Source organism: Terrapene carolina, unplaced genomic scaffold, assembly GCF_002925995.2.
Source record: "Terrapene carolina triunguis isolate 2854851 unplaced genomic scaffold, T_m_triunguis-2.0 Scaffold66, whole genome shotgun sequence".
Taxonomy (NCBI): Eukaryota; Metazoa; Chordata; order Testudines; family Emydidae; genus Terrapene; species Terrapene triunguis.
The window spans coordinates 4,911,828-4,936,186 of NW_020664417.1; the positions used below are offsets into that span (position 1 = coordinate 4,911,828).

The 24,359-nt window shown below is 40.9% G+C and overlaps 1 protein-coding gene across 1 annotated transcript in view; it reads left to right on the forward strand.

The window, feature by feature from the left end:
• Positions 1–24,359, forward strand: part of KIAA1109 (KIAA1109 ortholog) — a 242,236-nt gene that overhangs the window by 75,117 nt on the left and 142,760 nt on the right. Inside the window, exons 12-19 of the mRNA XM_029910631.1 lie at positions 920–998; positions 2,120–2,211; positions 4,410–4,527; positions 5,568–5,723; positions 9,428–9,525; positions 13,301–13,479; positions 13,625–13,731; positions 18,839–19,047. Coding sequence (XP_029766491.1) covers positions 920–998; positions 2,120–2,211; positions 4,410–4,527; positions 5,568–5,723; positions 9,428–9,525; positions 13,301–13,479; positions 13,625–13,731; positions 18,839–19,047 — 1,038 coding nt within the window. The remainder of the gene's footprint in view (positions 1–919; positions 999–2,119; positions 2,212–4,409; positions 4,528–5,567; positions 5,724–9,427; positions 9,526–13,300; positions 13,480–13,624; positions 13,732–18,838; positions 19,048–24,359) is intronic.

Sequence of the window (24,359 nt, forward strand, 5' to 3'; positions counted from 1 at the left end):
CAGGTGGTTAGAAAGACATTTTTAAGATAACTCTGAATCTTACAAGCTCTTGTGATTAGGTTGTCTGGCTTTTTGTTCGTGCATATTTTCATTTGTCAGGTGGTATCTAGAGATATTTAAATATGATATGGGGGGGGGGGGGTTTTTTTTTTTTTTTGCTTGGATCTTCCTGAATTCTGTGTAGAATCATGCGAGCTAGAAGAGAAAGGGAAATATAATCTTCTTTCATCCACACCAGTTCCTCTTTCAGCCAAGGATCTTCTGGTTGTTAATGTTAACTTATTCTCAGTATCATGATTTCTCATATTTTTTTAAACATTAAGGCCATGTCATCATCTACAAAGGATGTTCCCAACTAGGTGATAAGTAACTCCATGAAATATCCCTCATGGAGTTTCCTACATAGTCTGCCATTATAATGAGGTTTCTCATGAAGGAGAGCTGGTTTCTAAAGCATTGAGGGGAAAGATGGGTAACTTAATGCTAATTGCTGGGTCTAGTGAGAGGCAGTGTTGCCTCTATGGGCATCACTTGCCCACTCTCTTCCATATGCATATCCTGAACCCTGCACAGGGGCTTTCAGAACTGAGAAGGTGCAATAATTCCAGGGACACAGCCCACTTTTCTGTCCCATTACTCATCAGGTCAGGTTATCCGATGGCATATTCTCATGGCCCTAAATCAGTACTTGTTATACCCCAGAAATTGTAAATATTTTCCTTTAAAATCATTGCTTGTAGATCCCTTGTTAATATTTAGCATGTTTAGTCCAAGGAAGACTACAGTCAACTAGATCCTTCTTTTTTAATTCTGACAATGTAACCATGAATAATGATGGCCAGAGGCATGACATACACTGGCTGAAGATAGGAGGAGAAATAATGTTTAAACTTTTCCCCCCCTCCTTTGGCTGGTGTAGGAAACCAATGCTGTACATGTAAATGTTGGAGCAGGCTCGTATTTGGAAATAAATATTCCCATGACAGTCAGTGAAAATGGTAAGTTGATGAGGCGGTTTATTTTACATTCTTAAGATTGTGCATCGGAGAAAACATTTATTAATTCATAGGATTGAGATATCCTAAGCTGTTTTCCCCTTATGGCTACAAAGGACCTATATTTCTATGTAAAGGAGCAATAATAACTTATACTTTCATAGTGCCTTTCATTACAGGATCTGAAAGCACTTTAAAAATACAAGTTTAACTCTTGTGAAGCTCTAATTGATATCAATAAGACATTGCCGTAACTTCTCCCTAGTTACTGAAAACAAGGCTCTTATTTTATTCATATTTTAGCATATTACATAAATTGTATCCGTACAAAGGCAAGTCCCATTTTTCAATATGATTACCATAACAAGTCTTCAGAAACATCTTGGGTAATACATTGATGAAATATTAACTTAGTCATAGAAATACCATGTAAAGTCAAGATAAAGATAAAGCTTGGGGTGGAGGGAGACCGGGATTAGGGCTCTTCTGTTGCCCTCCCCTGTCGGTAAGTGTTGAAGTCCTATGTTATATATGCTGAAGTTCTCCTTACTTGCTTTTGCTTGTGTGTCTTATCTTTACCCTGCATATAAGGAGTAGAAGATGCAGCTTCCTTTTGAAGTCCATCATTGCCTTTCCTATCGCTGTCTGTCTCTTTTGGCTATTGTACATATATATTATCCCTATTGCCATAGTATCTGAGCACCTTACAATCTTTAATGTATGTATCCTCACAAACACCCCTTTGAGGGAGGGGAAGTACTGCTATCCCCATTTTACAGATGGATGACTGAGACAGAGAAGCTAAGTGACTTGCCCAAGGTTTCACACAAAGGCTGTGACAGAGTTGCAAATTGAAACCTGGTCTTAAGAGCCCCAGAGTAGCCTTTTCTGGACCAGCAAGATTCCACAACTGCATTATCTTAAGCCTTTGTCATCCAACTAATATAGGACTGAACTGGAGCCTCACACTGTTGATGCTCTTCATGATGTGTTTTGCACCTCATGGTGTTTGTTTATAAAGTATTTGAATTTCTGTTTAACTCTTGCTTCTTTACTGTAACTCAGAAATAATCTTGTCACACAAGAGAAGCCACGATGTAAACATTATTTGTTCTGTCTGCTAGGCTACTCCCCTGCAATTAAAGGACAGCTTTTACACGTTGATGCCACCAGCAGTATGCAGTACCGAACTCTTCTAGAAGCAGAAATGTTAGCTGTAAGTCTACAGTAACAAAGCATCGTTAAGCACAGAGGTGCAGGTGTCTCTGATGGACATTTGGTTTAATATAAACATTTTTATATGGCTGGTATAAATGTTGTGCAAGTATAGAAAACAGTGCAATGATTGGGGGCATTTGTATATACTTTACAAGATCTCAGTCCTCCGAAGAATTATGCACAAATAATTTTATGCATGTTGAGTAATCCCAATGAAGTCTGAAGAACTACTTATGTGTGTAAAGTTAAACATTAATTTAGGCCCCTATCTGTGAAGACTTGAGTTTGCTAATCTCACTTAGTTTATAGGCATAACATAATTTATAAACAGTCTCTTCTGGGAGCAGAGCAAAGATTTAATAGTAGAGTGTTGCTCAGACTTGCATTGCTAAGACATCATTTCTCCTGCAAAATATACAATTGTATGTTAGCTAGTACACCTCCACCCCGATATAACTCAGTCCTCGGGAGACAAAAAATCTCACCGTGTTATAGGTGAGACCGCGTTATATTGAACTTGCTTTGGCCCTCCCTGTTCCTTGTTCCCTGACCACCCCCTCCAGAGACCCCCGTCCCTAATCACCCCCAGGACCCCACCCCCTACCCAACCCCCCTGCTCCCTGTCCCCTGAGTGCTCCAACTCCTATCCACACCCCCCACCCCCGACAGGCACGCAGTGGCAGTGGCGGGAAGCGGAGCAGCCCGGCTCCAGCCTGCTCCACTCTGCCACCTCCCTCCTGCGGCGCTCCGCTTCCCGCCATCGGTGAGTGCGGGGAGGTTGGGGAAAGGACGCCCCCCCCGCACTCACCTGCAGCGGGAAGTGGAGCGACACATCCCCAGCCTGCTCCACTTTCCTTGCCCCGGCCCCAGCCGTGTCGCTGTGGGGGGTGGCTGGGGAAAGGTCCTGCACTCACCTGCGGCAGAAAGCGGAGCGCTGCGGCTGGGAGCTGGCAGAGGGGAGCAGATTGGGGTTGGGCTGCTCCGCTTCCTGCCACCGGTGAGTGTGGGGAGGTTGGGGAAAGGACGCCCCTCGTACTCACCTGCGGTGGGAAGTGGAGCGATATGGCCCCAGCCCGCTCCAATCTGCCACCTCCCAGCTACGGCACTCCGCTTCCCGCCGCAGGTGAGTGTGGGGAGGTAGGGAAAAGGACGCCCCCTGTACTCACCTGTGGCGGGAAGCAGAGCGCCGTGGCTGGGAGGTGGCAGAGTGGAGTGGGCTGGGGCCGGGCTGCTCCGCTTCCACTGCTGCCGGTGAGTGTGGGGGGGAATCCCTTCCCCCAAGCTCCCTCCCCCGAGTGACACGGCTGGGGCTGGGGTGAGGGAAGCAGAGCGGGCTGCTCCCGGCCCCCCGCTAATCCCCAGGGCCACTCTGGGACTGCGGGGCCCCCAAAAGTGCCCCCCCCACAGCTTCTGCCTCCCAGACCTTGGCGGGGGGAGCCCCTGACCGCCCTCGAGACCCTCTGCCCCTTAGCCAACCCCTCGGCCCCGGCCTGGTCCGGCACCCTTAACACGCTGCTCAGAGCAGCGTGTCAGAGCTTTACCGCCTTGTATGCGAACCCGCGTTATATCGGGTTGCCTTATATCTGGGTAGAGGTGTATACTGTGAAGTATTTTAAATACTTAGAACTAAATTACTTGTTAAGTATGACAAATATATTTTATGATGGATTAGCTTTTTTATTTGTGCATTTAGTACTTCATGAAATTCAGCAATTGTATTCCAGTTAAATTCTACTGAAATGCATATGCACTAGTTTTGAAAATGCTACCTTTCCCTGAATGACAAGTAAAAGTAGGCACTTAGTAGCCACAGTACATAGATGATTTGGTTTAAAAAATTGTTTATTTAGATGATATTTTGTAGTAGGCTGAGGAAGGTGGGGCCTTGATATGAAAGGTTAAATTAGATTATGAAGCGCTCAGTGTAACTGCTGCAACAGCAGATGGCAAATCTGTGGTATAATATGAGAAATTCATAGTAGAAGTTTTCAAACAAATGAATAAAGTGACAATTGACCTTCAGGCACAGAGAAAGAGATTAAATTATTAAGAAACTGGAGAGGCCTTCTGTTCATCCCAGCAGGAAAATGGTTTTAATTATTCACCAAAGTGTACATGATTGACCCTTCATCTCAGCATTGTTCACACATTGTCATGTTTGATGCTCATACTGATGCTTTAGTGTTTTGTTCACAGTTTCATATTAATGCCAACTATCCCCGGATATGGAACATGCCACAGACATGGCAGTGTGAAGTTGAGGTTTATAAAGCAACCTATCACTTTATCTTTGCTCAAAAAAACTTCTTTGCAGGTAACTTCCTTATTTCATTGGTATCTAAATATTTAATTTGTGGAACATAAATATGTCTGGCACAATGTTTTTTCTTTGTCTTGTTGTTTTCCAAACCATTTTAGAGGAGCTGATAATGTTGTTTTAATGCAAGAACAGATGGCCTTATGGTCCATGTGGTTACGTTTGTCTAAAATGGTGAATAATCTTGAGGTGCTAAAAATCCAAATTTTTTATTTCCTTTAATCAAAGGAATGTATTGATTTGTGTTGATCATAACTTTTGAGATATTTCTTAGTTTAATATTGCTGATCTAAGAGACAAGTTGGCCTGCATTTCTGGTTGACTGTAAACTCCGAGGGGTTGGGGTCCTGATGTAATTCTTTCATAGTTAAAACAGAATTGGGACTGATAAAATCATGACAACTCCTTAAAACATTTTTCTTCTAGTAAATTAAAGAAGAAATTTAAAACACTGAATAATCAGAAACTAAATTAACTTTGACAATTTTTAATGATGTCCTTTACATTCCTGTTTTTCTTTGTCTGTTTCTGTTGATTTTTTTTAAACTTGCAAACTTATGTACTTGCTGTTCTGTCATGTAATAGGTACACTTCCTTTATCTGAAGCTTTGAGCTTAATGCTCAGTAAGTCAGACTTCAAAATCATACTTCTTGTCTTATCCTATACCGTTATTGCAGTTAATTATTAAATTGCATTTATATTTATGCATGAATATGATTTTAGTGTTTGCATATCTGTAAACAATTAGATTTCATTTTAATTTTTATTTTACACAAATAAAACTTGTACATCATTGATTCATCATTTTAATAGACTGAGGTAACTCTCTTTTGACTAGAAAGGTAAAGGATTGCTGAACTTTAGTAGTTCAATTCTTAGCTGGTGTAAATTGGCATAGTTCCCTGAAGCCAGTAGAGCTACAACGATCTACAGTCAAAGATCTGGCCCAACTACTTTTTAAAAGACTTCTCCAGAGTATTTAGTTTCACCTGATAAACTGCTAATAATTTGTCCTTTTTATTTTATATAATTTTAGATTTGATTCAAGACTGGTCCAGTGATAGTGCTCCTGATATTTTCTCATTTGTTCCCTATATATGGAATTTTAAAGTAATGTTTCATCAATTTGAAATGATTTGGGCAGCAAATCAACACAACTGGATTGACTGTTCCACCAAACAGCAGGAAAACGGTAAGAATGATTCTTCTGAAATTTTTTTTTATAATATTTTAAAAAAATATACCTATACCTGTTTTGTGTGATGTGTAGGCGATCTGTTGGGAGGTAATAAAAACTCATCACTAGGTACATTGTTTGTCAAGAGATATAAGGTTTTTCACATGCTCGCTACTGAAAACCTCTCACGCTCAAATACAGCAATTCTTCTTTGGGTGATTGCACATGTCCATTCAATTGTAGGGTTCCTGTGTGTGAGATTGCACAGTTCTCAGAATTTTCCCCCTCAGCGCTACCTGCTGGGGCAGCACAAGTGCCCTCTGCTGCCTAGAGTACCATGTGCAGGCATAAAGATCTGAGCCGCCCCCAAGTCCCCTCAGTTCCCTCCTACCGCTCGTGACAGTTGTTATAGCTCTCTGTCCTTACTTCTGCAAATCTTCATTCAAACCTGTAAATAGTACCCATTGTATAGTTAGTGTAGTTTAGTGGTTGGTAGGCTTAATTAAAAAAAAAAAGTGTATCTGACACCCAGCCTGGATACTGGCCCTAGTATCTGAGGTATGCCTCACTCTCTGGGTTTCAAGCACTGCCACTCTTGTGGTAAAGCAATACCTAATAATGACCCTCACCCCAGCTGCAAATGTGGCATTTGTAAAGGCTTCAAGCCACACTATAAAAAAGACAGGGCAGCTAGGTTGAAATATCTGTTGCTGGAATCGGTGCTACATTTTCCCCCAGAGCTGACTACCTTGGTCCAAGTACTGAGCACCTTTGGTGCTACTGGTGCTGAAAGGCAGATTGGCATTGCCAGTACCAAAGAAGAGGCATCGGAAATAGGAGTTGGTATTAGGATTGTTGAAAGAGACAAAGATCTGCCTGGGATCTTGAATAATTTGTATCATCTGCAAATTTTGCCACCGCACCCACCTACAGTGGAATGGACTTGTGAAACACATCTCGAAAAATAACAGTTATAGAAAGGTTATACAAACTTGTGAGGAACCTCTTTAGTTCATACTTTATTTTTGAAGGCCCTTGAATGTCTGACAAGGTAATAGAGGACTTTAATAACATCACAGTTTGCTGTATTACTACTCGCTGCAGCTATCAAGGTTTTATTGATTTTCAATTAACTTACTTTAAATGTACACTCATACATAGAGACTTCTAGAGATTTTTTTGAACCTCATGCATTAGAAATTTCTACCTCCTACTCTAATCAAAATTAGCGAGAACACAGTTCTACTATTAAAACAACCGTAAAAAGTGCATTTTAGAACACCAAAGCTTTTTAGCACAAAGCTCTTGGCTCCTAGATACTATACTAATGAGCACTTTACTAATGTTGCATGGCTTCAGTGTGAAAAGGGAATTGCTGGTGAAAGGACAGAAGGTAATTGCAGAGAACATAAGTACATAAGAATGGCCATAGTGGGTCAGACCTATGGTCAGTCTAGCTCAATAGCCTCTCTTCTGACAGTGGCCATTGTCAGGGGGAATAAACAGAACAGGCCATCATTGAGTGATCCATCCCTGGTTGTCCACTCCCAGCTTCTGGCATTCAGAGGCTAGGGATACCCAGAGCATGGGATTGCATCCCTGACCATCTTGCCTAATAGCCATTGTTGGACCTCTCCCCCATGAACTTATCTAATTCTTTTTTGAACCCTCCTATAGTTTTGGTCTTCACAACATCCCCTGGCAATGGGTCCACAGTTTGACTGTGTTGTGTGAAGAAGTACTTCTTCCTTTTGTTTGTTTTAAACCTGCTGCCTATTAATTTCATAGGGTGACCCCTAGTTCTTGTGTTTTATGTAGGAGTAAATAACAACAGTTCTCTATTTTATTTTCTTCATACCATTCATGATTTCACAGACCTCTATCATATCCCCTTGTAGTCATCTCTTTTCCAAGCTGAAAAGTTCCTATCTTTTAAATCTCTTCTCATACAGAAGCAGTTCCATACTCTTAATCAGTTTTGTTGCCCTTCTCTGTTCCTTTTCCAATTCTAATGTATCTTTTTTGAGATGAGGTGACCAGAACAGTACGCAGTACTCAAGGTGTACCATGGATTTATATAGTGGCATTATGATATTTTCTACTTTATTAGCTATCCCTTTCCTAATGGTTCCTAAACTTCTGTTAGCTTTTTTGACTGCTGCTGCACGTTGTGGACGTTTTCAGAGAACTAAACACAATGACTCCAAGATCTCTTTCTTGAGTGTTAGCTAATTTAGACCCAGTCATTTTGTATGTATAGTTGGGATTATGTTTTCCAGTGCGCATTACTTTGCATTTATCAATATTGAATTTCATCTGCCTTTTTTTTGCCCTGTCACCCAGTTTTGTGAGATCCCTTTGTAACTCCTCACAGTCTACTTTGGACTTAACTATCTTGAGTAATTTTGTATCGTCTACAAATTTTGCCACCTCACTGTTTATCCCTTTTTCCAGATCATTTATGAATATGTTGAACCGCACTGGTCCTAGTACAGATTCCTGGGAGATGCCACTATTTACATCTCTCCATTCTGAAAACTGACCATTTATTCCTACCCTTTTTTTCCTGTCTTTTAACTGGTTACTGATCCATGTGAGAACCTTCTCTCTTATCCCATGACTGCTTAGTTTGTATAAGAGCCTTTGGTGAGGGACCTTGTCAGAGGCTTAAGACACCATACACAGTATTGACTGGCTCACCCTTGTCCACGTGTTTTTTTGACCCCCACAAAGAATTCTAGTAGTTTGGTGAGGCATGGATTCCCTTTATAAAAGCTGTGTTGATTCTTCCCCAACAAATCATGTTAGTCTATGTGTCTGATAATTCTGTTTACTATAGTTTCACCAATCTGCCTGGTACTAAAGTTAGGCTTTCTGGCTTGTAATTGCCAGGATCGCCTCTGACCCTTTTTTTTTAAAATTGGTGTCACATTAGCTATCCTCCAGTCACCTGGTACAGAAGCATGGGATTGCATCCCTGGTTTAAATGATAGGTTATATACCACTGTTAGTAGTTCAGCAATTTCATATTTGAGTTCCTTCAGAACTCTTGCGTGAATATCATCTGGTCCTGGTGACTTATTGTTTAACTTATACATTTTGTTTTAAAACCTCCTCTATTGACACCTCAATCTGGGACAATTCTTCAGATTTGTCACTTAAAAAGAATGGCTTAGGTGTGGGAATTTCCTTCACATCCTCTGGAGTGAAGACTGAATGCAAAAAGTCAAGAACTCGATGAATGGATTGATTACAAGGAAATTCAGTACTTATCTGAAGGACCTGGCACGTTTTCAAGCATTAGCAGAAAGAATTTGATGGTGTATTAAACCATAAAGCCACAAGGCATTAGGTGTGACATTTTGGATCTTTCTGATGGTGATTTCATTCTTGATGGATAATTTTGCTTCAGTAACTTGGAATGGTCTTCTTTAGACACAATAATGCAGAGTACAAGCTTCCAAAAAAGAGAGGGTTCACAGTTTATTCCACATGTGTGATAGTTTAAACTTGCCATTTCCTTTGTAGTATGGATTCTGTAGCAGCTGTTTCTTAATTCTCACCCATACATTTGCAAGAAAACTTGTCTAATTGGGGAGATACTCCCATGAAGAAGAACTAACTTAAAATAGATAGGACTTGTTAGTATTGCTTATAATAGAAAAACATTCAATTTAAAAATGATTTTTATTTGAATTTATTTTTCTCTTCTCTTGTAGTTTATCTGGCAGCCTGTGGGGAAACTTTAAACATTATTTTCTCTCTGCCTTTCACTGACTTTGTTCCAACCACATGCAATACTAGGTTCTCTTTAAGGGTAAGTAAAATTTTATGTGCATGAATTACTACTGTAAACAGCATAGTATTTCTTCATGTGTAAGACAGTCAGTTGCCCAGTAACTTCTTGCTTCCTTGTCTAGGCCTTGTCCCAGGCTTGGGCAAGGAGTTTTCAGAACCCTGTTTCCTCCTTGTCTGAGAGGAAAGGGGAAGAAAAGATGTTCTCTTCTGCTGCTTATTCTTATAACTTTGTTCTGATGAGTCCACAGTTAACTCCTTCCTTGCCTACGTTAGTACATTCCATCACAAGCACTTTCTATTTAATAAATTTTTAATCCTTTGTTAATTTTTCTTCTTCCACTCTCCAACACCACTACCCTGCCCCCTTAAAAAAGCACATGCACTCTCAAAGGAACCACTCTTCAGCAAGGCCAACAAAACAAAATGTGTAGACCAAGCCACTTTGGAGATGAGAGCCCAAAACATTAAGAACTTCTTGAAAAGTTAAGAACAGCTATTTTTAACAAACATAACTGTAAAACATATATTCTGATGCCTTCACACTTTCCCCTCCAAACTTCCTAGAAAATTTTATTCTCGGATGACAGTTGTCATTGAAAAATTCAGCGTGATTGCTTTCTTTTTGGGGAAATTGGAGCTAGGATTTGAAAATGAGGTTTATAATGCGTGACTGGCTTCAACCTTACCTATGGATTGGCCATTGCTAATTCAGCTTTGTTCTAATAGGTAGGGCGGATAGTGCTGTGTATAATCAGAAGTGTTAGGTAACCTTACCTATAAGACCTGATTCGCAGTTGCTTATCAGATTGTCAAACTTTAATCGTTTGGGCTGAAATTTTCTATGCCTATTGTCTGCCTCAGGCTGAATGTTTTGGAAAGTTTCAGCCAAAATGCTTCAGCCATTTCTGAAATAGGGAACATAGTAAAAGATGCATTGTTTTGCCCGTGTTAAAAATTTCCTTAATAGTTTTGCTGAGAAGCTGTAGCACCTCCATTCTTTGGAGCATGAACTTAAAATTTAGCTGGGAGGTTATACTTGGGCCAGAGATGTGCCTTTTGCCTTCCCTATGAAAATATGTCCAAATTTGGCACAGTCTATGAAAACTTATTTTGCTTCCTTCTTGTGTGTGTACATTATGATACCTTATTTAATTACATGATCGCTTATTTTTTTCAACAAGACCCGTGCCTCATTCAGCTTACAGGGTGGATGGTGCTATGGCAGTGAATCAGGGCAGTGTAGTGAATGTAGCTGTTGTCTGTACGACCTTTTGATTTATTTGTTACAGAAGCCACAAAGTGTGTGGTAAATGGGCCTAGGGATTGTAGGACAAGGGATGGCCTTATGATTAAGACAGTTGAATATATTGGAATTTGAATGTTGAAATTGGAGACCAGAGCTGATTTTGTGCAACTTTTTTGGTTTCTGTGGGGTTCAAATAGTATTTTTCTACCTTCTTAGAAATCTCTTAACTAAGAGTTATATGAGGTAATTGTTAATCATTTTATTTTTAATTCCCGCCACAAAGCATTTCTAAGAAAGTAATGCTTTTGCCCCAGCTAACCTAATTAAAATGTGAAGCTCTTTAATCTAAGCTGGCTGAGTTAGGGGAAAAAACTGATCAACAGTTTACTGCATAAAATCTGTACCTTGATGATTTGTCTTATTTCTCATCTTTCTTAAATGCTGCTATAGCTTTCTTGTGAAGTTCTGTATTAAATCTGATTTTGAGATAGTGCTATCTCATATTTTTCTCTTAAACATTTACAAGGTCTATCAAGAAGCTTGCTTCTAACTGGAGACACAATAGTTGGGGTTGCAGATAGCAATTTCCCCCATCCTCTTCAGATTGACTATATTTTCAAAATGGAAAATCGGGGTGAGGGGGGGGGGGGTAAAGAGAATCTGGTGGGGAAGTGAGAGGAAAAAGGGATACCTCTTTCCCTTTGGAATGAAAGCTCTGATACTTGATAGGAGCGGGTGGGAAAACAGTGTTTATACAACTGTCACCCTTTTATTGTTTTTTTTCTAGTTGCTTCTGCCTCTGCCAAAACCACTTCATCCACTAATGCGTGTGCTCCCCCGCTGCTTAATTCTGCTCAATCCACCATCATTCTGACTCAAAATCTCATCTTCCTTCAACTTAAACCCCACCTTCCTTCAACTTAAACCCCACTTGCTCAGAAATATGCCACACCAGTCTGAGAAATTCCCCTCTTCCCTCCTACCTAACCTCTTCACAGCTCAGAAACCTTCCCTCTCCTACTTCATATCCCACCATCAGGAATGTCCTCGCCTATTTCAGAAACCTTCCAACTTGTTGCTGGGTCTGGAAGAGCATGGAGCATCTGCAGTTGATCTGAAGCAGCCCTGCAGAAGTCCCTGTTCCATGCTTCCTCTTTATTGCTGCTGGCATGTGCTGCAGGACCTGATGTCCCCTGTGGATTTCAGGCGTACCACAGACTCCAAGGTCTGGAATATTCCCAATGGCTGCCACTGATTTTACCCTTTGTAGTAAATTGGCCACAGTACTCAATTGTGGCGTTACTAATAGAGCTTAGCGCCTTTAGCCCCAATGACCAGCTACTTCCATCTAAGACTAACATGTATCTTAGGACACTGACTGCAAGTTTATTTTATATATTGGTGATCAGAAGACACTTAGTGGGCTGTAACTCCCTCCTCCCTGGAAACTAAATGTAGTATTTTAGTGACATAACTTTTATGTGCTTTCAGTCCCCAGGAAGAGTGCTCTTCTCCATGGCAAACCACACTGCTTTAGTCAGCTCAAAATAATCTTGCTGTCCTATTCCCTCGATTTCAGATATTGTGTTTTGTATTTATGGCTGTATTGTTTGAAAACTTGTTTTGTATGAAAGCTTATTTTCCTGATATGAAAATTTTTGAATACCAAAAATCCAAGTATGTAAATGAAGATGAATCTTAACAAATATTTTTCACTGATAATGGTTTTTTATTTGGGAAGAACTACACACATGGATATACTGTTTGCAAGATTAGGCCTTATGTCCATATCCTGCAAAGACTTATGAGCGTGCTTAGTTTTAAGCATTTGAGTAGTCTCATCATGTCCAGAAGTTAAGCATCTAGTTAAAATATCTTTGGGAAGCACATAGTCTAATAGAGAACTGTATTTAAAATTCATGGATTCTTTCTTTGACTCAGCCAGTAATTTTCTGAGTGACCCTGATCAAATTTCTTAAATGTCTCTGAATGTTAGTTTGCATATGTAGAACAGAAATAATACTTAACCACCTCACATGAATGTTATGAAGTTTGATTAATGTTTAAAAGTACTTGGAAACTTTTTATGAGCAGTGATGTAAGTGTGAATTATTATTATTATTATTTATTATTATTTTATTAGTAATTAGAATTTGAAATCTTCAGATTCTAGGGTTTTGGGGACTTGAATTAAATATTACATTTTTGAGGTTTTATGATGAAAAGGACATTAATGTGTCAGTGTGCTCTAGAGGTCAGATCAGAACATGTGACTAGAAATCATGACTCCTGTGTTCTATTCCTGGATGTGCTATATGGCCATGAGCAAGTCACTTGGAGCATGATTTTTTTCAGAAGTTCTGAGCACCTCTGATTCCAGTTCAAATCAGTGGGAGCTGTGAGTGTTCAGCACTTCTGAAAATCAGGACCTTACATCTCCTTGCTGCATGCAGTTCATCTGTCTATAAAGTGGGTATACTGATGCATAGAACAGTACAAATAGTACTTGGAGTTCAAGTTATGCATATTGTTAATATTTCATTTTTAGGGAGAAGATGTCGATCTTCATTTATTTCTACCAGATTGCCATCCTAGTAAATATTCTCTCTTTATGTTGGTGAAAGATTGTCATCCTAATAAAATAAGTCCTGAATCCTGTATTTCGGCTGAATGTCAAAGTGGTCAAAAAACAGGCAAGCCCAAGTGGAGGAATATTACTCAAGAAGAGTGAGTTCTGTTATCTCATGGAATATATATTAGCTCCTTGTATATTTGTGTTTGGGGTAGAATATTATTAGTTCTGTTGTCTTTCTGTATGCAATAGGAAAAAATGAAACAATGGGTACTTTAAAAATATATTTCTTTCGGATAGGGCTGGATGGGTTGAATGCTGGACTGTACCAAGTGTTACATTCACAATTGACTACACTTGGCATCCAATTTATCCACAGAAGGCAGATGAACAGTTGAAGCAATCATGTAAGTGTCACTTCATTTCTATTGTATTTTAAGAGTGATTGCAAAAAACCCCGTGACTTAGTATGATCATTTTGATTTAAAATTGTAGTTTGCACAAAAGAAATTGAAAGCATGCAGATGTAATGCGCAGGCAATATTCTGAATAAGATTACATTCCCCTTCTTCCTGGACCTCACCTTAACTCTTTGTTAAGCACAGGGTAGAGTTCCATCTCTTCAGGACTTGTCAAAAAGCATTACACAGAGTTAGGCTATTGTGTGTAAAACAATGGTAAATGGAAGTTAATAATTCCCAGTTAATTTTCAAAGAGAAAGTAAACAAAATTTAATGCACAAAAACCCCATTGTAAATAGTGTTTTGCAATACTATGAATAATTTTTAAACAAAAGCTATTGGAGAGTAAATCTACTGGTGTTCCATATACAAACTTCCCCCTTTTGCTTCTCTTACAAACATTAAAATATAATGTTTTAACATAAAATTTTTCTATACTTTAATGCACACATCAAAACACATTCCCCCCTGATCTTCTCTGAGATGATTTCTTATTCTTAATAGTGTGGCCCTAGTGTGCAGTGTGTCACCTGGACTCTTCAGAGTTTGAGACATTTCAGAACCCCATCGGCAAAACAAACAGTCTGGGGATCTCCACAGCTAACAGTATTCCAGCTCTTGGCTCAATAGCTGAGCGATCCTCTCAGTTGGTGGAGAAACAGAACCTATATCCAAAGTGGTACAGGGATTGGGATCAGCATATAAAATATCGATTCCCTGAATCTCTATAAGGCTCTCTTTCTATAGGATACCATCTTCTCCCCATAAGGCAGGGGCTGGCAAACTTTTTGGCCTGAGGGCCGTATTGGGTTTCCAAAATTGTATGGAGGGCTGGTTAGCGGAGGCTGTGCCTCCCCAAACAGCCAGGCGTGGCCCGGCCCCAGCCCCTATCCAACCCCTCCTGCTTCTTGCCTCCTGACGGCCCCCCCTGGGACTCCTGCCCCATCCAACCTCCCCTGTTCCCTGTCCGCTGACAGCCCCCGGAACCCCCGCCTCTGACTGCCCCCCCCACCCCATCCAACCCCTCCTCTCATTCCTGACTGCCCCCTGCCGGGACCCCTGTCCCCATTCAACCCCCCTGTTCCCCGCCCTCTGACCGCCCCGACCCCTATCCACAGCCCCGCCCCCTGACAACCACCACCCCGAACTCCCCTGTCCTCTATCCAACTCCTCCTGCTCCCTGCCTCCTTACCACGCTGCCTGGAGCACCGGTTGCTGGCGGCACTACAGCCGCGCTGCCTGGAGCATCGGTGGCTGGCGGCACTACAGCCGTGCCACCCACAGCACCAGGACAGGCAGCCGCGCCACCAGGCTGGAGCTAGCCACGCCACCGCGCAGCACAGAGCACCGGGTCAGGCCCTGGCTCTGCAGCTGCGCTGCCCGGCAAGAGCTCGCAGCCCCCCCGCCCAGAGCATTGTGCTGGCAGTGCAGTGAGCTGAGGCTGCGGGGGAGGGGGAACAGCAGGGGAGGGGCCGGGGGCTAGCCTCCTGGGGCAGGAGCTCAGGGGCCAGGCAGGAGGGTCCCGCGGGCCGTAGTTTGCCCACCTCTGCCATAAGGCCTGTCAAGACTTATAAGTCAGGCAAGAATGCACAAACCATCATTTCACTTAAGTGCTGTCCCATTTTTTTCTTCTCTCTGACAGAATCCCAGTTTAGAGCGGTTAGCTGATAGCCAAATGTAAGGCTCTATTGGTGACAGATGCTCTCTTCTCCCCCCACCCCCAAGTCCTTCCTCTAGGTCCATAAAACACACTGCAGTGGACCAAACATTATCCTACTGGAGAGCTGCCACAGTAAATCTAGAATAGTGCTGACCTGTATCCAAAGTGGTACAGGGATTGGGACCCACCCATCATAGTAGACAACTCTTGTTCCTGTATCAATCAGTGCTGTGTCCACTGTACCATCTGTAACTCCTATATTTATAACCTCTCCCCCCCTGCACTATAGCTAAGCTCTCAAGCGTACCTAGAGTATGACCTGCCAGGTGGCTTGCCCACAATGAAAATTTCATATGCTCTGCACGTCCTGAAGCTGTATGTCGGGTAACTCCCACACATAGTCTGAAAGTTTCTGGGTCCTTCTAACTGAATTGCCCTACTCTGCATGTATGCACCGACAGAGTATCTATTTAATATCCATGTCTCCTCCCTATTGATCCTTTCCCCCTGCCCTGGAAAAACACAATCCAATGCTACAGTATTAAGCTTGTGGGCAGGAGCAGTGCCAGGATTTTTGCCGCCCTAGGCGGCAGCGCTCCTCCTGTGAGCATTCGGCGGCGGGGGTCCTTCCGCTCCACGTCTTTGGGGCACTTCGGCGGCGGGTCCCGGAGCGAGTGAAGGACCCGCCGCCGAATTTCCGCCGAAGACATGGAGCGGAAGGACCCCCCGCCGCCGAATTTCCACCGAGGGCGGCAAAATGCCGCCCCCCAAATCCTGCCGCCCTAGGCGACTGCCTAGGGTCGCCTAGTGGAAGCACCAGCCCTGCTTGTGGGTTACACAGACTATCAATTCTTGTCAAGTGGGATAACGTGAATCTTTGAGTTGAACCAGTTTCATCAAAAGCATGGTTTTCAATTTCAAATTTTAAGAAGATGCATCATTTCTCTAAGTGAAAAGCAGGTAACAATGCATTAGACTTGTCCAAACTTGTTAATCTAACCTTGCCCTTTACCTGAGAAATAGAGCACTTCTGCTAAATGAATCATTTCACAAATCCAAAAATTTCTTGTTGTTTGGAAGACAGTATTATGGGGCACATTAATTTTGCCCGGTAGTTGGTTTTCCAAGCGGTCTTTCTATTCTTTAGATAATTTTGTAATATTATTCAATTCTTACAGTATTGTACCTTCATAGACAGAGATGGAAGTAGGTTTAAAAACAGGAATGTGCTGGCTACCGACGTTGCCATTTTCAGCTGGCAATTTACTAGATATTGCAGTAGAAGTGAGCCAAGAGGATGGGTTAGGAGTGCTACAGATTGATTAACGGAAGGTATTTCATGCATAAGTGTTGACAAGGATGAAACTGTGAAGGTGCTTGTGGGAGAAGGGGAGGTGAATGGACAGGGGAAGTTGGAATTATTGGTTTGAGGGGGGCATACAATAAGCTCCAAGAGAAAATGATAATCTGAAGGGACAAGTTGTAAAATGATCTTAAAAGTAAGGCTAAGAAGTTTGTCATTGATGTGGTGGTAAAGTGAGAGCCAATGAAATGTCTCTGAGTGTGGAATGGTATCATAATGACAAGCCAGAAAGGTGATTTTAGCAGTAATTTGAATCGATGTGATTGGGCCAAGGTAGGTTTTAAAAAGGACTACAGGAGGTTTAAGTAGTGCAAGATTGGAGATAAGTCCCTCCATGTGAGTTTTAGAAGCACGGATGTAAAATTAAAGACCAGATCTGAAAGAGATTTCTCTGGAAGTAACGGAAGGATGAAGATTCAGCTTGGAGCTCTGGGTTCCAAGTTTATCAGTGACTTGTATACCAAATTTGCTCCATTTACAAGTCAGTGTTTTCTAACTCCCAGCCCTGCAATTAAATCTGCATCTGCAAGCTTTCACATCAGATATAGCAACTGAAACTTAGGCCAGGTCTACACTACCGCGGTAGTTCGACGGCTGGCAATCGAACTTCCGGGTTCGATTTATCGTGTCTGGTCTGGACGCGATAAGTCGAACCAGGAAGTGCTCGCCGTCGACTGCGGTACTCCACCTCAGCGAGAGGAGTACCGCGGAGTCGACGGGGGAGCCTGCCTGCCGCGTGTGGACCGCGTCTGAACCGCCGTAAATTCGAACTAAGGTATGTCGACTTCAGCTACGTTATTCACGTAGCTGAAGTTGCGTACCTTAGATCGAATTGGGGTGTTAGTGTAGACCAGGCCTTGGTTAACAATTGCACTGATGATGCATAAATGAGAAGAGAATCCAGGTCACTTGTCTAGAGCTATACTAGGTCTATAGTGCTAATGGGAGTAAAAAATAGTAAATTTTTATTTTCTGACAAATCAGTTAAAATTCTGAATGGACACAGGGAACAAATCTGAGTAAGAAAGAGATACATATAATCTGCTTTCTCATCATGACATGTAACCAAATAATGGCCATTTTAAAATTAGGTACTGAATATTCACAGTAGAAAATCAAGTTGAGTTTAAGGTGTGTCCTTAAAAGATGCACTGGATACATGTGCATAGTTAAAACATCCGAAGAAGTGGGTTGTAGCCCACGAAAGCTTATGCTCTAATAAATTTGTTAGTCTCTAAGGTGCCACAAGTACTCCTGTTCTTTTTGCGGATACAGACTAACACGGCTGCTACTCTGAAACCTATAGTTAAAACAGTTCAGTGAACACTGAGTCTTACAAACTACACTGGGAGAGCTGCAAGCTTATTTCTTTTGGAGCAAGGAATTTACAGGCCTTCCCAGCAGAAACTTGTAGCTCCAGAGCAAAGCCTTAAAAGCCCAAAAGTTAATGACTTTTCTTTTTTCTTTGTCTGTTTAACCCCAATTCCCAAACCATAAGTCAACCCCAGCCACACCATGCTCTGAATTAAAAAGAAGGAATGGGAAATAAACTATACATTTCCCATCTTTGTTATTGCAGTATTTCAGTTGTTCCATGGGAGTAAATTTAGGCCCACAATGTCCTCAATATAGATATTTATTTGTAATATGTTCTTTTATTCCCCGTTCTTCTGCAATAGCTGCATGGCTGTGGAAAACCTAATACCCATACAACTGAAAGTCGCACCAATTTTACTTTAAAAGTGAGAGAAAAGAATAATAAAAAATAGTGTTTTCCATAATTTAAATTAAAGATATTGGCTCTCTTGTGCACAGTAGCTTTTGAATAAAACATTTCATACTCTTTGTTAAAATTACTTGATTTTTCATTGTTTGCTTGGATAAATGTATTTATTCTACATTATAGCTATATCAGTTGTCTGATAGCCAACCACACTAGAAAACTACAAATCTGTTCTAAGTTAATGAATGTTCATTTGCAGAAATTCACAAGTAAATTCAAAAGATTTACTTTTTTGTTTATTCCTAAGTGTCAGAAATGGAAGAAACTATGTTATCTGTACTAAGGCCATCACAGAAGACAGCCGATAGAATCATTTCCTCTCCCACAGACTCAACTCGCCTTCCTATTGATCCCTCAGAACTTCCACCTGATAAGCTACATGTGGAACTAGAAGTCTCTCCGGATTCTCAGATAACCCTGTATGGACCTCTACTAAACGCCTTTCTGTTTATAAAGGTATGAATAAAAGTAGCACATACCATTCTTACAAGTAGGGAAGAAATATTTAACATGATTAGAAGTTCAAATCACTCCGATTTTATAAAGTAGCAAATACCCTATAAGAGAACAAACTTAATTTTTTTGGCATTGTGGCACCTGCTTGTAACAAGGTCTTCTCATGAGTTGCTAAGAACCTTGTTTTTCTAAAACAGAAGCAAACCTTTTTTGCATTTAATTGAAGTTAACCATATTCAAGCATGGTCAAGTTTAATGAGATAAAATGCATCTTACTTACAATAAGAGCAGTCCCATGCAGAATCTCTTTAGTGTTGTTAAACAAATAAAAACCATGGAGTCCTCTGTCTCAAATAAAAACTGGTAACTTAGTGGTGATTTTTCTAATGGGTGTGTAGTGTAATATTGGCGGCGACAGCCATGTGATAGAGAATATATATATTTTTAAACACTAGAAAATGCCTGAAATAGCTTTTCTGTAACAATGTGTGTTATGTGCAGGATGAATGATGATATGGAATAAAGGTTTGTATCAGCACTTGTTTCAGTGTACATAACTCACTTGTGACTTTGTTACTTAGGAGTATTGCACTCATCGCAAACTCACAGGGTGAAAATTTATATTGCACTATCGTGGTGTGTGTGTGTGTGTGTGTGTGTGTGTGTGTGTGTATGTGAGTGTGAGAGAGAGTTTTTTTTTTTGGCCCTAGTAGATTTTTTGGATTCCTTTTTACCTTGACAAAATCCAGGAAATTCAAAGTTAAGGCTGATAATGCATCATTAACTACACGTCTACCCCGATATAACATGACCCGATATAACACAAATTTGGATATAATGCGGTAAAGCAGTGCTCTGGGGGGGCAGGGCTGTGCACTCTGGCGGATCAAAGGAAGTTCAATATAACGCGGTAAGATTTTTTGGCTCCCGAGGACAGTGTTATATCGGGGTAGAGGTGTAGTCCCCATTGTGCATATATAACCCACACACCTTCTGGGTGTGGTGTTCTGTCCCATCTAATAATAATAATATATGGAGATATCCTATCTCCTAGAACTGGAGGGGGACTCTGAAAGGTCATCAAGTCTAGCCCCCTGCCTTCACTAACAGGACCAAGTACTGATTTTGCCCCAGATCCCTAGGTGGTCCCCTCAAGGATTGAACGCACAACCTTGAGTTTAGGAGGCCAATGCTCAAACCACTGAGCTATCCCTCCCCCCTATGGGACCGAGACCACTTAGAGAGAGTTAAATGAGTCTGCTCTACAGCCTTAGCTAACAGCCGGTTGGCTTTTAGCTCATGTGGCAGAGGCTCATGCACTAAGCTCCAGAGGCCCCAAATTCAATCCCGTCTGACGATGACCGGGGTCTGTCAGTGTTACACATAGGTCTGACTCTTTGAACAGGGAGTGATTAGTATCTTACTGGATGCTGCTATATATGGGCACAACAGGGAGCATGAAAGGATCATTTCAGCCTTAACTGTTAATTTAATGAGATCTTTGATGTTGGTTTTTGGTAGTAAAAATTCAAATTGACCTACCAAATTACACTAAACAGATGTCTAATTAGCATCCTTAATTTTTTTTTAGGTATCTTTGCAGAACTTGGACCCAGCATGCACAGGGTTCTGCTTAGGGACAGCATTTCTTTAGAGATTCCTGATTTCTGCTGTATATTGAATTCTTTGAAATGTCTATAGTGATGCACAGTAGGTGGGAAAATGTTAGAGTAAATTAAAATGTTAAAGACATACCCTCCAAGGACATATAAAATAAAATATTTTTCATTTATTTTCTTGGATATTAACTTTTGCATTTTAAAATGCTTCCATTTCCTCCCCTCTTCTTTGTGGCTGTGCCTTCTTCTAGGGCAGTGGCTCTCAATCAGAGGTACACATACCCCTGGGGGTATGCAGAGGTCTTCCGGGGGTATGTCAACTCGCCTAGGTAGTTGTCTAGTTTTACAGCAGACTACATGAAAAGCACTAGCGAAGTCAGTACAAACTAAAATGTCATACAGACAATAACTTGTTTATACTGCTCTATATTATTACTAATCAGTGTTTCTCAATCTGAGGGGCACAATTTATTTTATAATTGTATGGTAAAAATGAGAAAGTGAACAATTTTTCAGTAATAGTGTGCTTTGAACTTTTCTGTTTTTTTGTCTGATTTTGTAAGCAAACACTTTTTAAGTGAGGTGAAACTTGGGGTATGTAAGGCAAATCAGCCTCCTGAAAGGGGTACAGTAATTTGGAAAGGTTGAGAACAACTGTTCTAGGGGAAATGGGGGTAGAGCGGGAATTGTTGTTGTCTTTCTGGTGTAAAAGGGAAGGAAGTGAACATGTGAATCTCACTTGATTGATTAGGAAATGTTCATGTGCTCAGAAATCTGCTTGGAGTAAAGCAGGTTGGCGCTATGATCAGTTCTTTTAGGAGGCTTTCATTGCAGGGCAGAGCAGGGTGAGTTTTCTGAGACGGGTAAATTGCAAGGTCTTTTAAGTAATCAACTTTCTTGGCTGTTCTGAGACACTTACACAGACTGAAAGAGAATTTTGGATGTTTGTGTAAATTATGAATTTTAAGTGGGACTTTCAGAAGTGCTCACCAGTGGCTTAGCTGTGCTCTCATTTAAGTCAGTGGGAGTTTAACCATTGAATGTGGTGGGAGTAGAATTAGACTAATATGAAGTGCTTTTGAAAAACCTTCCCCATCTCATGATATATTTATACTGTAGCATCTACATAAGGGGTGGCATGATAGGAAGTTTTCGTTCTGGCCCCTGTTACTGTAAAACTCCGGAGATTCACATGATAGTTTCCCCTTTCTCAGAACTCTTGTTCTCTGGAGGAAGCTTCCTCCTCTGATGAGGCTGAACTCCTATGGTATTTATAAGCAATATTATGTCATAAAACAGGGAATGCAAGTGCTTGGGTCCCCTAAAACTGTCTTCTAAAACTACTGAAATGCTGTTTGAAAATTAAATGAATGACAGTCTTTCCAAGTGTTCCCATTTGTTATACTTTCTAGTATTTTTGTCATTTGTGCTTAGATTCTTTTAGTCCAACTTTGCTCGCAATGTACCTTCCTCTTTTTTGTTTGTACTTGCTTCTTAATGACTATTGTGTGATATGGTTGGGTTTTTTTTTTTTTTTTTTTTTAATTTTCAGTTTGTGTTCACGGATTCTGTGTGTGGGAGGTTTCAGTTGCATATATATTTTTCAAAGTTTAATATGACTTTCAGTTCTAGCTGTGAAGCCCTTTAATGTGGAACATTCTGTTTCTTCAATTCACTAATTTCTAATGGGTGCTTGTAGTGCTTTGTATCCTCTCTGAGAGACTTTAGCAGCAAGTTATCGTATTTTTGATACCCTCTACCCGTCCTTCCTTAACATACTTCTGCCAGTTCTGTCTCTGTCACAACATTCAGCTCCTGCAGAGAAATATCCTCTGAAATTAGGAAAACAATTAAGTGACTGTTCAATCAATCAATAAATAAAAGAGGGGGTGGGAGAGACTGTACTGTGGAGCTTCTAGGATGACCAGACAGCAAGTATGAAAAATCAGGACAGGGGGTGGGGGATAATAGGAGCCTATATAAGAAAAAGACCCCAAAATTGGGACTGTCCCTATAAAATCAGGACATCTGGTCACCCTAGGAGTTTCTGAGGTGAAAGCTTCTTATTTTGAGTGCATTGTATAGCATTTTAATGCATAAACCACTTTAGAAAGAACTAGTATAATTTAATTATATTGCATGTCCCAGATCAGGCTTTGGAATATGCCTTTTATGCAGGTCTTTTCCCAAGGTTTGGAGGATATGAGTCTATTTTCCTTCTTTATATTAGATAGTGCCTCTTTATGATTTACTTGACATTGTCTCACATGCTTAAACATACATGGGATTGAGGTCTTAGAAGGCAAGTGACATGAAGGGTGAGGACAGAGGGATACAACTAAATATATAAAATTTTAGTGTACAAATTTGAGTTTTAAAAAATTATCCTCATTTGCCCCTCAACCTGGTCATTAATCGTCTTACTTCTTATAGGATGAAGGTAAATGGCTTTTTTCCCCTTGCAATATTTATTTAAATGCGGGGAGGGGAGGAATTAATTCCTCCATTTAAAAAAAATTTCTGACTATCTTTTTCTAAAAATTAAAGTGTATATTTTGTGACTCAAGGGAATAGTAATTGGATATAGATCTCTTGATCTCATCGTCATTAATTCAAATTTAGCCCAGATTAGTAATGACAAAAATATCCTTGCGAAGCTGAAGACTGGTGGTCTGTGTGAAATAAGTTTGGACTCAGTCTGGTTCCCAATTGACAGCTCAAAAACCACCACCACCATTGACATTAATTGGCTATACATGGAGATTGAATTATCTTATCCCTAGAGTGGCCTCTTCCAGAGTGCGTGAGGTAGCACTACTTAGGCATGTGCCATGACCATTCTGTGGCTAAAGAGAGGACTTCACTCCTCAGGGTGCTCAGTCCAGCACCTCTTCCAAAGTACTTAATTAACATGAAAATGTCATTTAGCAACCTTTTGTTGTCCAAAACCCCTCCTTGAAATATCTAACTTGTTAACTTACTTTACTTTTCTACAGCATTTCTTAACTTTTTCTAAAAAAACCCAACAAAACAAAAAAACCCACACACAACTTTTAAAAATCTGGTTCTGACACACTTTATAAATAAAATGTAGGAAATCTCTCATTATGATGGGGTTCGAGCTTCCCCAAAGAATTTGACAATAGTTATTTCTGTCTGAGTTAATTGAGTGGGGATTGACTTAGAAGCAAAGTGAATGTTTGGCCCAAGAGGATGAATTTGTGAACTTCTGATATGCTGCAGGCATGTAAAACTTGCAACAATAGATGGGTTTGTTGAAGAGGTATTGGATGACTGTTGCTCATGTCTGACCACTGTAGGCTGTATTTCATAAAATAAATTAAAAAATGAACATCTATCTAGCAGTACCTCCAGCTATAGCCCAGCGCCAGAATACTTTTTAAAATCCTGCTCCTGTCCCACTTCACAATTTTCACTCACACTCCCACCGGCTCCTGCTTTGTTCCTTGACCTTTTATTCTGCTCCCGCTATTATGGCAGCGGGATTTGTGGGATACCAGTCCTGTTGCAGAGCTCTAAAATGGTCCCAGGAATAGCTGGAGTTGCTACTCTCAGCAGATGTCTCTCCACCAGCACCCACTCCATGCACCCCTGTGTAATGGGATCGGAACCCCCCACCTTCCCAACTCACCCATGAAGAGGGATCAGAGTTCTCATGCACCCCTACAAGGG